This window comes from Nymphaea colorata, chromosome 7 (assembly GCF_008831285.2).
Source record: "Nymphaea colorata isolate Beijing-Zhang1983 chromosome 7, ASM883128v2, whole genome shotgun sequence".
NCBI lineage: Eukaryota > Viridiplantae > Streptophyta > Magnoliopsida > Nymphaeales > Nymphaeaceae > Nymphaea > Nymphaea colorata.
Genome location: NC_045144.1, coordinates 18,970,924 through 18,988,413, shown reverse-complemented (window position 1 = coordinate 18,988,413; position 17,490 = coordinate 18,970,924). Strand labels below are relative to the sequence as shown.

Below are 17,490 nucleotides of genomic sequence, written 5' to 3'. Positions count from 1 at the left end.
GGATAAAAGGAAGCTTTTGAATGACTCAAAAGCTATTTAGAAAACGTATAAATGAAATCACATTACGCATATACGACATAAATGAACTTCAACATATAGAATGTTTCATCCTTATATTCAGAACGTCCTTTAGAAGTATGGGAAAAACACAAAACTAGTGTAAAAATAAAATTGATTTATGAAGATAGTATAATCACACAACCACTATTAAAATATGTACCAAATGATTTAGTAGAACTTGATAAATACATGCAAAAACTACTAAAAGGAGGCTACATAAGAGAATCTAATTCAAAGCATAATAGTCTAGATTTTATACTAAATAAACATTGCGAGCAAAAAAAGAGACAAAACCATAATAGTTATAGATTATAGAAATCTTAATGTAAAAACAAAAACTTACAACTATCTTATTCCAAATAAAATACTAAAATTAAAACAAATATCAGGATATCAATATTTTAGTAAATTTAACTGCAAAAGTATATTCTACCACCTGAAATTAGAAGAGGAAAGTAAATCTTTGAAAGCGTTTGTAGTGGCAAATAAATTTTACGAATGAAATGTATTACCATTTGGGTATAAAAATGTACATAGATGATTTCAAACTTTTATGGATAAAAAATTTAAGGGATTAAGTAACTATGTCATATACATTGACGACATATTATTATACACATACATGGAAGAAGACCACTACACTTTACTTAGAGGATTCATAAATTATGCTAAGAAAGCAGGAAGAACAATAAGCAAAAGCAAAACAATAATTTGTAAAAAACAATACAATTATCTTATTCCAAATAAAATACTGAAATTAAAACAAATATCAGGATATCAATATTTTAGTAAATTTAACTGCAAAAGTATATTCTACCACCTGAAATTAGAAGAGGAAAGTAAATCTTTGAAAGCGTTTGTAGTGGCAAATAAATTTTACGAATGAAATGTATTACCATTTGGGTATAAAAATGTACATAGATGATTTCAAACTTTTATGGATAAAAAATTTAAAGGATTAAGTAACTATGTCATATACATTGACGACATATTATTATACACATACACGGAAGAAGACCACTACACTTTACTTAGAGAATTCATAAATTATGCTAAGAAAGCAGGAAGAACAATAAACAAAAGCAAAACAATAATTTGTAAAAAACAGATAGAATTTCTAGGAATAGAAATAGAAAAAGTAGGGATAAAAATGTAAAATCATATAGTACAAAAATATTAATGTTTGATGATTTAGATACAAAAGTAAAATTATAATCTATTGTTGGTTTAGTCAACCAAGTTCGAGAATACATTCCTAAGTTGGTAGAATATTGTAAACTTTTACAGAACAAGTTAAAAAATGATAAAGAGTATTATCAAGATGAAACTGATAGACAACATGTACAAAAGATTTGCAAAACCTATCCAAGCTAGAATTCTCAGATGAAACAAACGATTGTATTTGAATCATTGATAAAAGTTATGGATTAGTATTAAAATATAGATATAAAAGAGACACCAAAGAAACCTTTTGCAGGAAGATTTAAAGAAAACAAAAGCAAATAGAAATTAATAAGAAAGAATTACTAGCATTATATTGTGCACTCTTATTTTTTGAAATCTATATAGAGTTTACAAAATTTATAATTGGAACCGACAATACAGGTAAAACATTTGGTTAAATGCAAAATTAAAAAACTCGATAGTAAAAAAACAGATACGAAGGTTAGTAAATAAAATAAAATTGTTGGATTTTACCATAGAAGTATCAAAAGCATTGAAAATAGTTTTGTGGATGTTTTTTCAACATAGTAGAGGCTACAGGAAAGGTAAAGTAGAAATGCAGAAGGTAGAGATTCCAAATCTTAAAGCAGATATCGAAAATACTAAAAACACAAGTAAAAGAAATAGATACTTTGAATAACCCTCTAACCTTCCTTATACCAAACTAGAAAAAAAAAAAAAAGAGTAAATAACGAAACCATATAAGAAGAAAATAAACTTAAAACAGCAAAGAAGAAAATTTTCCAAAACTATAATCATGATGATAGGTTCAAGAGACCAGAAATAAAAACTACACCAACAGAAAACAGAAAGCCAAACCATATTAGTAAAAATCATCTACGAAACTTGAAAGAGGTCACTGACTTTCTAAATAACAACCCCAAGGAACCCAACCAAACAAAGGGCAAAGGATACACGACTTTACCATTAACATAATATAATTATGGCCTATAACACACAGCAACCTTCCTGAAACATGCAAGGCTACAAAGAGATATTTTAAAAAATAATAAACCCGAACTCATATATGTCAGATTCCATTTGGCAAAAGAAGAAGTAATAAATGAAAAAATACACTTGATCTTAGCCAAAAAGAATAGAAAGGCGTGGTTTAGAACAACGGCAGTCCGCTCCTTTTATTGCCCTATCACCCCCGCCACTTCCACCCGCCCATCGATACAGGACTAAATAAGTGAAAGTCCATATGTATGGTCGTCATATGACGAAGCAATTTTGCAGCATCATAAATTTCTTCTTGCAAGTTTCAGTCCCTCGGCTCTCTATGATACGACCCTTTTGCTTCTTCACTTCACGAAGCTGGCAGCCAAACAAACACCTTTTCCCGATACCCACTTCAAATTTTCGCCGGAACGCCGCCGAATGGTTCCGAGAAATCTTGGCTACGCCAGAAAATCGACTGCTCCAGTCGGTCGGAACAAAATCGGAAGGGAACAAAAAGGTTTCCCACTTGAGAAAAAACATGGAGGGGATTTCCGTTCAGCAGTTCCAAGGGATTAGAGCCAGGAAGGACTGAAGTCCTTGAACCCCCAAAAACCTGGATGCGGTTGACGGGAAAAGAGATCGTCAAGCAGTGTCGCGAGAAGCAACCAGAAAAGGGTTTTTTCCTTTGCTTATTGACGTGGTGAAGGAACCGTTGAAGGTTCAGGTGTCTCAGAATATCTTTTGGTCTTCCATAGCTGTGTCGATGCTCATGGGACGGCCCATTATGATTGTCGTGGTTGGCATTTGGCATGACGTAAAGGCTCATGAATGTCAACCACCAATTCAAATGTGATATTATATTTGTACGTGTAAATTTGGTTTTTTGAATCTTTTTTGTACGCTTTTTCGTTTGTACATGTAAATTTTGTTTTTTCAATAAAAGGTAAGGAGCCAACTTTAAAGGCTCATAATGAAAAACTATTTGTTTACCCTATTAAAATTTCAAACTATAGTTTTCCCCTAGTAATGAAAAGTTCTTGGCTTCACCACTCTGCTCAGCTCTATGCATGAACATCCTAAACCCTCGTAATGTATGCATCAGTTGTCAAAGAGCCTCGTTCTACTGCTCAGTAGCATTTGGTTTTCATAGTGGTAGTTCTTGATTATCCCAATCCAAATCCTTTACAGAGAGTTGTAGTTGTATGAGTCTTTTGTAAATTATGGTATACCCCTGACTATACTTTTGATGCTAATACACCCACTAATTGAGTGTGAGTTGGAATACATGAGCTGATGAACTCGGGTCCAGATCCAACCTGGTTTAGATTCCAAGTTATTTAGCCAATAGCTCAGATTTTTTTACCTACCTATTTTAGTCTACGCCAACAAAGTTAATAAACCATTCATGATTTAGTTCATACATTTAAACATATTTTTTGACGTATATATATTGTTTTGCTCATATACTTCATTTACGGACATAATTAACAAAATACGTGAAAAGAATACCAAAATTACATGTTCAATACAACAAAATACGTGAAAAGAATACCAAAATTTTAAATTATCATAAAGTTTAGAGTGGTTAAATACTTAACTAAAAGCGAGAATTGATTTAGTCATGAATGCTAACTTAAAGTTAAAAGTGCAAATAACTCATTCATTTTCATCTCGAGGTAGTTTTTCGAGATAAAAGTAGCCATAGTAAATATGGTGACAATTTTAACTGGGGAAAAGTTTTTCTTCATGACAAAAATGTACAAAAATGATAATATTTTTCACATTTCTTACAAAATACTTCCTTTTTTTCCTCATGATACAAATCCAAGCGAAGGATTCATGGAAGGAAAAAAAAAGGAAAAGAAAGAGACAAATTAAACCGGAAAAAATAAACAAAAAAACAAGGAAAAAGCACCCCTTGCAACTACGGTATCCCAACCGAGACGATACGAGTCATCCGACTCGGAAGCGGGAGGGGCTGAGGAGCTGGTAGCCGCCGATGCCGCCGCCCTTCCTGGTGGGGAACGCGCAGCCGCGGCCGCGGGGCACAGCCTCGTCGGCGTCCATCTCCCAGAGGACGCGGAGGAAGAGGTCGACGTCGCAGGGGAGGGCGATCGGCCCCTCGCTGCAGAACCCGTACTCCGACTCGGCCTCCTCCAGCAGCATCCTGAACAGCGGGTGGTTCGCGTGCTCTGTCTTCACCACGAACCGCTTCCTCTCCGGCCCCACGTACACGGAGAAGCACCCTTCCGGCGCCACCCGCCTCTTGCTCCGTCCCCGGCCGCCTTCCTCCTCCTCCTCCGACCGAGCCCACTTCGGGCTCCCTGGCGGCGAGGGGCTCGTGCTGCTGCTTCGGCCTAGGCCCCTCAGCAGCATGCCAAGCTTCTTCGTCTTAGCCTTGCTCGCAGGTACCCTCTCCATTTCTTGGCTTGGAGTTGAGATTAATCTTAAGACGAGTTTTCTTTGTCTGGCAAAAATTTGATGCCCGCTAAGACCAAAGTGTTCAATGATGAACAGAGAGATCGAACCCACAAATTTGTTTCGCAAAATATGGGTTTCTTGGTGGTCCTTCAAGGCGATCAAGAAGAAGAAAGATCCACAATTTGGTTGGAAGTAGATCGTTTCGTTTTCAAAGAACCAGACAAAGTTTGGTTTCAGATTGTTGAAGAAGAAAAAATGGAAACAGAAACTCAGAGATTGCACATCAAAGGAGTTTTCTTCTTTAAAGGGAAGAAGAAGAAGAAGAAGAAGAAACCTGCAAATTGGACAACCAAGATGGTCTCTGCGATATTTGCTACCAAAATACGAAGATTAAAAGAGAGGATGTTGCTGAGATGACCTTGATCACTAAACCTGGAAGGAAAACTCTGAAACTTGGATGAAAATGCGATCAGGAATTTTGGGATCACCAATATATGAAGGTTAAGACCAAAGCAGAAGAAGACCCACAATTTGGATATCAGAAAGAAGATGAAAATCACTGAGAATTTTGATTGGGAGGATCGCCTGGGAGGAAGGTGCCTTTCTGAATGTTATCCTCTGTCATAGACCAGGTAAAGAAGAACCTTCATTCTTGGTCTCACCGTGTTAGTCATTGACCAACAACCAGTGCACTAAACCATTCAGAGCAGAAACCAAAACAACAAAGATGGAATAAAGAGGAAACCAGAAACAAGAAGGATGCAGCCAAAACTCAAAATCAAAAGCAACTCAGACAAAAATTCTGCAAGCGGGACACAAGAACAACAAGGGGCCCGGACAATCAGTCTTCTTCCTGCTTTCTAAGGAAACCTTTCCATGGGAAAAGCCAGAGCAAACACTGAGAGAACCTCTGATCAAACAACTCTTTTCTTTCCCTCACCCTGCAGGTAGAAGGGAAAGGAAAACCTGGGAAAGCGGAAGCACAGATTGAGAAGACAAATTGGGTGGAATCTCCTCTTCTCTAATAAGAGGATATCTGGTGGAGAAGGAAGTATTTATAGAAGGCCAATGGGAAACAAACAAGAGAAAAAGAAACCCACAGGATGACTCTAATCCTTTTCCTCTCCTTCACCGTTTCTATAGGACTCGCTCTCTCTTTCATCCTCACAGTAGCAGAGGAGATAACAAAGGGAAGCCATGATCGAGGTTGCATGTAAGGGACAATATTATAAGCAGATAATGGAAGAAAGGTCAACCCTACAGTAACGAAGCGTGCATCTCCAGCACAGCCGTGCCTCAAAGTTAATATCATAAACAAAAAAAAACCCAACACTCTGCATTTTTGGGTGATCGAGGTTTGTTTTTTTTTTTTACATATTGTACATATTTTTTGCTTTTTTTAATGTATTTTTAATAATTTATAAGATTTATTAAATATTTTAATTTTTAAAAAAATATCAAGATTTTTCTTAGATATTTTTGAGATATATAATTTTTCTGTATTATACTCGAAAAATTATCACTATATAATATCAGTACAAAATATATGTGACAATGATTAGAATCGAAGCCCAAACTTCATTCTCTAAAATTAAGAATCAACAGAGAAATCATGTTTTATTGATACAATTCATGATTGATGAATATATTATAAGTCAAGAATATGTTAATCTCTAGTTTTAAAATCTTGTCCGTACGTGAATAAAAAGGGAATTTTAAATTGGTCGCGATGCATTTGGGAATGGAAATTACCAGAGTGTTTTCCTTTACAAAAACATAGCGAGGGACATGAACAAACTGCTAATTAAACCGTGCCATATAAGATTTCACCTTGCCAACACCAATAATGAAGGTGATCAATCAGCATATAATAATTTCACAAAGTCTTAGTATTTACTCAAGTCTATGTATCCTGCGAACACCATATTCCAATCTAAATCCATATTATATATATATATATATATATATAATACCAAGAGTGAGAGAGGATGAGAGAGAGAGGACAACAACAGATTATACAATTATATCCATCAAGAATGACAATTTAGCTCGAGTTTTTCTTATATAAAACCATGATTAAGCTGCGGAACTTGATCAATCTTATGCACTGATATTAATTTTGGTGCATATATATATATATATATATATATATATATAGAGAGAGAGAGAGAGAGAGAGAGGACAAAGTAGGTCATTGAAAAGGATTATATACCGGCGGCCAAATTTGACATCTTGTCTCTACCTCTTCTTGCATAAAATCATGATTAAGCTTTGAAAACTTGATCAATCTTATCCACTGATATTTTGTCTGTATTATATATATATATATATATATATATATATATAGAGAGAGAGAGAGAGAGAGAGAGAGAGAAAAAGAGAGAATTGTTGTTTTTAATTATTTTAGTCTACCTTTTGTTGGGTGATGGGTCTTGGAGTCCCACCAGATCCCAACCGTCTGATATTATAGAGATGAGTGAGGGGTTCGATTATTTGAAGGACAATTATCGTCCTTCTAAACGACGCCCGGTCCTTCTCCGTCGCAGATGGTGTTAGCGTGTGATCAGCTAAATTTCCCTCCATTATTGCCCATGGTTCCTTCTTCTCTAATTATTCAGCGTGACCTGCCACAATGTCTTCTATAATATATCCCCTTTCTCACAAGTTGCCAATTTTGTAATCCATCGATCTTCAGGTTATTACAAAAGAGCTGTTGAAACTATAAGATATTTAGTAAAACTCGTAGAATTTCTTTTTGTTGTCGTTAATTCAATTAAGTGAAATACACTTATTTGGTTTCTTAAATATATTTTTGTTTTGTCAGCGACAATGTGTTTGTGTCTCATTTTCGCTAAAATATGATAACCAAGTCGTGCATGCACACTGGACGTTTTCAGCTGAATCAGCTGTCAATAAGTAAAATAATATTTAAAAATATTTTTTAAAATTAAAAATTTTAAAATAATTTAAAATTAAGAAAACATTTTCATGTATCTGAAAAATATTTAAACTTTGACGTACAACACTTTTAAATTGGCAAGCCAACTAGTGTCGCAAATTATATTTTGGGTAAGGGAGAGGTTAACCCCAAAGCCCAGACAAAGGTTCGAAGCTGCCGAGAAGAGATACATTTTCAGCCCAACCACTATATCCCATGAAGCTATCACAGATTATATTCAATATAACAATTAATTCATGCTGATTTTAATCAGGCCTAGGCATTTGCCCCGCCAGGCTCGATAAGAGTCGGACTCGAGCCAGGCCACAGCTCGCAATTGCAACCAAGCCCGGCCCGACACCCGAAGCCTAAGCCCAGGCCTGACCCAGTTAAAATAAAAAATATATGTTTAAATATAAAATAAAACATAAATATAATTAATCGTAATAAAATATAAATCATTAAAATAGTAAAAATAATATTAAAAACCACATATCCAGTCTAATTAGGCCCCGTCGGGCCAACCCGGGCTAGCTCAATAAGTTATTAGGCCAGTCTAGTATGCTTTTTCCAAGCCCAATTGGGTGAAGTACCGGGTACCATCGGGTACTCGGCCCAACGCCCAGCCTTAATTTTAACAGCACTAGTCAAAGGAAGTTGGTGCATGGTAAATACTCGCCCCTAAATACACCTCCGGCACTCGGTCCTAGTAGGTGATATAGGTGAGGGTCGTACTTTCGCGTCGTACCACTGAGACATTTAATGCGCCTAATTTTGCTTTAGTTGTTGAAACCCCTAATTTTCAAATGCAAATAGAGTTTCTTTAATGGAGTGTAGATCAGGTAAAGAACTTCCAACTTACTATACCTATGAATCTTTCATCGTTCACTGTCTTCAATTTCCTACTTTCCTACTGCATCTAGAAAACGATGTGCCTCTTACTTTGGGTTACACACCACATCTCAATCAAGTTGATAGGGAAATGCATGGGGAAAGTTAGAAAAGTAACTCTCTCTCTATCTCTATCTCTATCTCTCTATCTCTCTCTCTCTCTCTCTCTCTCTCTCTCTCTATATATATATATATATATATATATATATATATAATACACCACTTGCATAAGAGATGAAAACCGACATCTTAAATTCATGCTAAAAACTGTTTTAAACAAAATATGAACATTTTAATGTGTTTATAAACACTAATTTAATATAAATCATACTTTACTTCAAGTCATTTTTGTAAAAAAACAAACTGAATTTTATATTATCAAAATTTTGATGTTATAAAAGCAGTTCATTTTTTTACTATTAAGAAAACATTATTTAAGTAATAAAACAACCAACTTAATATATATTTCTCATCAGATCGCTGTTAAGATCACACTTATAAGGTTGGATTTCAAAAAAAATATTTTAATAATTAGTTTCAATAGATCTGGACTTTGTCTCTTACCAAAATAGTCGGGTTTTTACCAAATTTCCTATATATATATATATATATAGGTCAAGTAGGCGTAAAATTTTAAATTCAAATAGAAATGATATTTGCTATTGGTTCAATTCACATGAACGCAAAAACATAAGACATTTTAGTTCCTTCTTTTTCTTTCAACTGCCTATATGGAAAAAAATCAATACCTAAGGTTATTTATGAGTCTTAAGAGTTTTCATCTGTATATAAAAAATAAGGGTCAATGCTGGATGGCTAAAGTTTGAAAAATGGTCATTAAGGACACCATAAACTATGGTCACACTTGTTAATATAATAACTGTTCTCTAGCGATATAATTTTTATATAAGATTTTTCCTTTTAAAGTTTATTTGTCTTGTTACGGCTTACCAATAATAAAGTCAAGGAAATAAATGCGAAGCAGAAAAGTAACTGAGAAAGTAAAGGGCAAAGTAGAGGTGAAAAGGACAAACTACTGAGCTTAATAGCTGCAAACTTCTAAAAGGACACACACATTTATATATATATATATATATAATCACGATCAAATAAATTTTATAAAGGGGTTTAATTTGATATTCTCAGCTCCTAAAATTCAATATAGAGACTCGATATGTGTGTTAATTCCTTTTTTTTTTTTCGGTATTCTCAAAGGCTCCATAGTCATATATGATTCTATATAATCAATTTTAGAAAGAAATTTGCATAGAACACTAGATAGGAGATGGTGGTAGCATAATCTAATGTGTGTGTGAATTATATATATATATATATATAGAGAGAGAGAGAGAGAGAGAGAAGTTAATTGCCTCTATCACTCTTATTTTGCCAGATCGTGAAGGAAAAAAAACTTAAAAGTCAGCACTGTTTCAATCTCAAAATGCTTTTGACTTTTTTTTTTTTCTCTTTGTCCATCTCATATACTTTCATGCCTTTCTCGTATAACTTATAATTCCAGTTCCATAAGATCACTGGATCTTAGAGAAAGAAAAAGCACAAGAAACTGGTTTTATATATATATATATATATATATATATATATATATATATATATATATATATATATATATAATATATATAAGAGGCCTTGAGTTCACAATTCACTATATTGGGAACCTTATTCTATAGAAAAATTTTAAAATTTAACTAAAATATGCGAAGATTATTTGCGTGGTTTGACAGCCTTTTAGAATAATGGCCCCTTTCATTATTATTATGTCTCAGCTACTGTCTTTTTTTCTCCTTCACACGATCACTAGTATTTCCCTGCGTGAATATCTTTATCAAATTAAATTTATCATAATTTAGATAATGGCTCCAGTGGGCAGGGGAATTAAGAAGTAAAAAATGATCCAATGTTGGTTTGGACGTCACCTCATCCCCAATTATATTGCTTCTCCTCTTTCTTTATTAAGAGCCTGCTTGACAATTTATTAAATTATTGGAAGAAAGAAAAACAGTAACCAAGTTATATATTTATTTATTTATTTCTGCAGCTAATAGATGCCCTGGAATCCCCTTTTCAATACTAATGCACTTGTAAAAGATGTCAACTGATCAGATTCAAATCAGATATTACCTTTACCATGTCCAAATTATCACATGTTCACCTATTCCAATCCAAATCTGAACACAAAGAAGAAAAGTTTATGTCATATGCAAAAATGGGTTCTGATCCAAATCTAATTGCATGTCATTTCTTAGTTATGTTTGATATACTCAAAATCATGGAATTTTAGAGTCAAAATGCTCATTTTTAAAAAAAAAATGGATTTATTAAACAAACGAGGTATTTTGTTGAGTTTGATATACCCAAAATCATGGAATTTTAGAGTCAAAATGCTCAATTTTTAAGAAATTGAAATTATTAAACAAACAAGGATTTTTGTCTCTTGAATTATGAAAGTGAAGCCTGGAACTTTGATTTCATGCAAGTTTGAAGAGGAATTATGGTTATGAAATTTTCGCTTTTGAATCAAAATTCCGAAGCATCAAACACCCCCTAATTGAATCTTAAAATTTTCTCATATCCAATTTTTTTTTAAGCATTTCGGTTATACATCGGATCCGAATCCAACCCATCGACATATTAATCAAACAAACCCTAAATATTCATTGTTATAATCTTTTCTTCATACTTTCAGACTCGAATAGTCGATTTCAGATATGTAAATCAGAAGATTTAAGACCACATATCTATCTAAATAAATGAATGAGAAGAAATTGAGCAGAGGGTTCATGAACTTGGCTGCATTTGAAGTACTACCCGTCAATAAAGTTAGATGTGTGTACACTTACCAAATTCATTTATGAAATAACAGTTTTATGTACCAACGATCAACATCGTTATCGAAGGCCATATCGTTGAAGAGGACATGGCAGCGAGCACGCCCATATTATGAAAGGTACGGGCAACTTAACAGTTAACACCCTCCCTTTTCTCACACGCCTGCTATCGTCATTCCCACCTAAGACTTATATATATATATATATAAATATATATATATATATATATATATATATATATATATATATATATATATACAGAGAGAGAGAGAGAGAGAGAATCTTTCAATTTAGTTTGGATAGAAAAATTTTAAGTTTTTAAACCACACTACCTGTATGCAGTACATCGAGCAACATTTTTAATTGCAGCCACCCTGATTCCATCAGATAGCGGTTGCAAGAGATATTAGGATCTACAGAAAGTTGTGCTTGGACAAAACTCGAATAGTTGGAGAATTTAAGTTATATATATATATATATATATATATATATATATATATATATAGAGAGAGAGAGAGAGAGAGAGAAAATAAATAAATATGAGGATCATGTAACCTAATTACTAATCATCTAATCAATTTGATTGATAATTGGTGATGAGTTATATTTAAGTAATTTATTAAAGTATACATTCGTAAAAGCAAAACTGCACTTACCATTTGTGCCAAGCGGATTTCTAACTTATATTTGAAAAAGCAATTTAAGATGTAGATTGCAGGGCAATTGATTTATTTGAACAAGTGCATGATAGATCATTATACATAATGTTATCATTGTTGTTAATATCTAGCGTCAACTCTTTGTGCTACAAAATGGAAGACACTAACATTTAAGTTGAAAGATAGCAGGGATGGCATTCAAGTCATTGTAAGAAAGCGTATTATCTTAAGGGGAAAGGTGGAGGCTTCGGCTCTCAGCCGGAAGTATTCATCTTGTTCACCGAAAAGTAGAACGTAAATAAATAATTAACAATCAATAATTAGCCTTAGAAGCTCGGCACACTGCCTCAGGCTAGTTTCTGGTAGACGGCCGGTTGTGGTCGAGGTGAGCAAAGGCGCCAAACCCGTTGGGTTAATGAGGTTAAAAAGCTAAACTAGTTGATATGAGTGTAAACCCCACTCTTTGCACCAACATAGCTCTGGATCCTTAAGCCAAGAGAAAAGACGATTCAACTTTTCTTAAATGCTAGGATACTCTTCATGCTCATTCGACCTTGGGATCAACAATTTTAAACTTGGCTAATGTAGGGTAATTGAGAGGAGATCAGACCACCTAGTCCATATGATTGCATGTGTAACACCTCAAAAATTTAGTCTCGTATTGAAAATTACGAGAGATCTTCAACGACATATAAATGAGGTTATTAAATAGATGACTGTTATGGTTTCTAGTCTTTTTTGGGGTTGGAGTCGAAACTGTTAGGAGGCAAGTAGGGATCCATCGAACCTGGGGCTCTGGGGCTCGAGTTTAAAAGTGGGTCGAATTGTTACAGCATGTAGGTTCGAACCCACTTTAAAGATATCGCCCGTCTCCAGTTTGCCAAATATAATTAGAACTTGTATTGCATGGGTCATAATCATAATGTCAAATGCTTGCAACACTAGAAGTTCATTGATGCGACTTATCAATGTCATACCAGTCTGAATACAATTATGACAGTTGGGTGATGTTTGACATTTGAGGGGTTCACTCACTAGGGAACATTTGTGCATATTTACATGTCAACATGTTGGATGTTGGATATGTGTTCATAATTGAACTTGCATGAACTCTGGACTCATATGCGACTTTTGGATGCCAGACTTAATAAGAAGTCATGTTGGTCGTTGATATTGGTAGCATAGTAAATTGAGATGAGAAAATGTAGCATTAATTAGTCACTTTTTATCATTGATTTTCTTTCAGTTTTTTATTTTTAAAAAGATCAATGTCTAAGATGATTCCTTATGTGGTTTTGCATTTTAGAGTCTTCTACCTAATATATATATGTATATTATATGAACCAAAATATTATTTGGGTCATTATTTTTATCAAATTTTATTTGAAATAATTTGATGTAATTTTGTTTCAAAATTGTCATGAATCTTCAATGCCGGCTAGAAAATGAAGAGTGGTAGGTAAGTTGAGCAAGTCCATATAAAACAATTTTGAACTAGGAGGAACTTGACTTACAGTACATCTTTTAACTCAAGTGTCACACTTGCCATTGTTTGGAGCTTACAAAAATAACACACTGAAACATGACAGTAATCAAGGAATTTGAATCCGAACACCTTTAGCGTGAGTTGTCTTTCCCCCCATTGCGCTACGCCCTTTGCGACCGTCATGAAATGCTTAAAAGTGGCTGTTCATAAGGGGAAGGCATGACTATTAACTGTTGAAACATCCCAAGCAACTCATATTTCTCTCCTCAACATAAAACATTTATGAAAAAATATGTAAAACATGCATAATTATATTAGTAGCATCAAATGGTATTTTTCGTTATCGAACCATATTCCCCCTCTCTCTCTCTCTATATATATATATGCATACTTTTGGGTAAGTGAGATGGTCAATCCCACCGCCCGAAGCCCCCCCTCCCCCCCCATTCCTCTGCCTCTAGGGTCCTGAGCTGCGTCGGTGTCAATGATAGAAAAAGACACCCTTCAACTTGGATGTCATGCCATACTGCCTTAAGACATAGAAACATAGCGCTCAACAGTAATCGAACTAGAGACCTGCATTTTACAAGTCTCTAGCCCGATCAGCTACGCTATACCCCTTGAAGCATATATAGGCATACTTATTCTCACTCTTGTACGAGATTTTTTACAAACTTTTATTAGATTGATTGTGCTACAAATCACAACCAACAACTTTCCATGACGGTAGAATTTGATTAAATTTTTTTTAGGTGTTTAGGTCAATTAGTTTGAGTGGATTACTGATCAGAAGGAGTCCTCATATTGCAGCGATTTTAGTTTTATATCCATAAACTTTTGGATCGCCGGAACATTCATATAAATATTTTTGCTTGATCTAATGGCTGAAAAATGTGTCAAAACTTGTAAGCAATTCAGAAAATAACATTTTTTTGTCCAAATTAAAAGCCAAACAAGTTGTTAGTTGGTCGCCACATTCCCGACGACAAGAATCATTAGTGTCGATGTTCAAGACCATTGTTGGTATAAAATTTTAGCGACGTTTACCGCAATGTCGGTAAAGAGAAAAACTATTATCGATGAGCTTGGATATTCATAATAATCAATTATGTCTGTGATGATTTTTGTCGACACTCTCCTCACGAACGATCGGTGAAAACGTCGGTAAAACCATTACGGATGCATGGCTGTTGATAATGTCTTTTTTTTTTTTTGGTAGTGAATTATGCATTTTTAATGGTGTTACTGTTAAATAATTTTTTTACGTCATCAGAAATGAAATTAAGAACTCCTTTGTCCTTCTGCCTTGTTCTTCTTTTCCTCCTCCTTGCCTTTCCCTACCACCCTCTCTCTCTCTCTTTCTCTCTCTCTCTCTCGTGTCATCTCTTTCTTTCTGTCATATGTATTTTGAGTTGGGATGGTCTGTACAATTTTTTTGTTAAAGAACATTATTTCAAAAAAAAATATATTTTTAGGGTTTCTTTGATAATAATAATAATAAGATATTACTATTTAAAAAGTTGGGGTACATTCATAATACGACTTTTAAAGTGTTCTATGAACCTGAAGTAGATACACGAGACAATTATGTGTATATTGTTGTCAAACAAACCAAAAATATTAACACAATGTTTCATAAATTTGTTTCATGCATTTTTTTGGTGCATATCCATTGCATGTACTATCATGGTACTCGCCACAGGTAACAAATTTTCAATTGGTCATGCTGTAGTGACTTGGGTCTCATGAAACTGTCTTATATAATTGGACCCAAATCCATCCAAGTTCAACAACTAATTTAGCTTGTATGCCCCATGAAACCCCTACTTATCTATAAACAGTGGCTGTCTTAACCAGAAAAGGTGCAGTGACTCTGGCCATGGTTTTGACGCATTGTCACAAAAAACTCGTTCTATTGGAAAAAAAAACGCGTATCATGCACCAAAACACATTCAGTCGTATAAAATGTGAGAAAACGCGCCTTAAAAAATAAACACTAGAAAATAAAAAATCGTATTGTATGCATATTATACACATTTTTTGCATTTTTTATATTTTTATGACTTTTTATAATTTTAAGGATTTATTAAATGTTTAAATTTTTTAAAAAATTTGTCGAGATTTTTTCATTTTATTACTAAGATATGTAACTTTACCATATTATACCCGAGAAATTTTTCACTGTATAACACCCGTACACGTTTTTTTTTATAATGTTTAGACGTCATAAGCAAGAACTAAGTTAAAGGAAAGAGAAAACGACGTTATACTCGACTGCCCTTTAGCATATTGCTACTCCATGGAAACACAGATGGCCATAGATGATATTGTTTCTTCTTCGCTCAATCTAGAAATTTGTGTTTGCTTGTAGTCAAAATAAGTAACTTCCATTGCTTGGTTTCTTCAATATTGGGGTGTGATCTTCTTCTTCTTCTTCTTCTTCTTCTTCTTGGCGTGCATGGCAGCGCCTCATGTTTGCTTTTCTTGCATATGCCAGACAGAGTCGCTTTCTTTGAAATATTGGAATTAGGTGGCAAACGTGCCTGGTTGCGTGTGTATTTGTCCAGTGTTGACGATTCTCTCTCTCTCCCTTTCTCTCTCTAGCAGCCGGCCAGGTGAGATCAGAGGCGACTCGGTCAAGCCAATTTTTGTGTTTAATCTGCTAAACAAAAAAATATTGAAATTTCATTAAAAAATGTCCATTTACTGACGCTGAAACATAAAAAAAAAAAAAACCCATTACAAAGGTTGGAGTTCTAAAGGTCACTTGTGATAGCTTCCGATCCTGCATTAAAAGGTTTGTTTTGGAAGATTTTTAGTTCTCGTATCATGGATTTTACATGTTAAAAACTATAGATTTAAAGTCAGATGGGAGAGAAGTTCAACCTTAATTCCATGGATTTGAAATCTTAAGAGTCCCAGATCACTCTGTAGATTTGAGATCTGTAGTGAAACAAACACAACCTAAGGCCGTGTTTTCGGTGATGTGTCCGGTCTCAACAACAACTCCTCCCTCCCTCATCTCCCCCACCCATCTCTCTCTCTCCCTTGATGTTCATGTGGTATATGCTAAGTCACCGTACTATTCTATTTTACTACCGCGTCGAGTAGGGTGCGCACCGAACATGGGTGCGGCTCCGACACACACCCGAGCCCAGTTAGAATGTTATATTACTAAATTACTTATATAATATATGTTGTTTTGATATTTTCTTATGCAATATAATTATTCAAGTATGTTATATACATTAATAACTAAATTATAATAATATGTTTATTCTGTTATATATATAATAAATTAAAAATAATAATAATAATAAAATACTCTCGCCGCACCGCTGCACCTAAATTTTTTGAGATGTACCGTTTCGGCACCCGCATCCCGCACTATGGTGACATAGGGTATATGATTGAAATTTGATTATGGATGTTGACTAAGATGATGGTTGGTTTTGAAGTCTTCATCCTCTTTATTTCTCAAGAGGCAGAAAGTTCAAGAGAAATGATGTGAGAATTTTGATCATTTTTTCATTCTGTATGAAAGCTTAAATATTAATTAATCTTTTTTTTCAAGATTTGTGTATAACCGAAAATTATAATTGAAAACAATCCTAATGCGTCTCCATGTTTGGCCCCATTAATGTAAGAGAATGTATGTATCCTAGGAAATTCATGTGATTATAATTGAAAATTCATAGTTTAAAAAAAATATATTTCAAATGATTTTTAGACATAGAGAAACTATGCTTATTACAATTCTAAAACTATAAAAATCCATCATTGATGTGATAAAAATATCAGAATTCCCTTAACATAGGCAAAATACAAGTACGATATTTTGCAGTAGCTTTCTTAACGATATCCAATAGTCTCAATACACGATTGATCGCTTAGATCCAAATAAAATTAGTTTTGCTGTTAGTATTTAACATATGTGATTTTTCTTAGTGTAAGAAAATTTTTCAAGAAAAGTATACTTGTATTAATAAAGTGAGGTCAAATTCTCATCCCATTTTTAAAAAG

The 17,490-nt window shown here is 34.1% G+C and overlaps 1 protein-coding gene across 1 annotated transcript; it reads right to left on the bottom strand.

The window, feature by feature from the left end:
* Positions 1 to 3,984: 3,984 nt before the first annotated feature.
* On the bottom strand, positions 3,985 to 5,858 carry LOC116257623 (auxin-responsive protein SAUR36-like). Its single transcript, XM_031634568.2, has one exon. The coding sequence runs from the start codon at positions 4,645 to 4,647 to the stop codon at positions 4,180 to 4,182; it is 468 nt and encodes a 155-aa protein (XP_031490428.1). The 5' UTR covers positions 4,648 to 5,858; the 3' UTR covers positions 3,985 to 4,179.
* Positions 5,859 to 17,490: the final 11,632 nt, after the last annotated feature.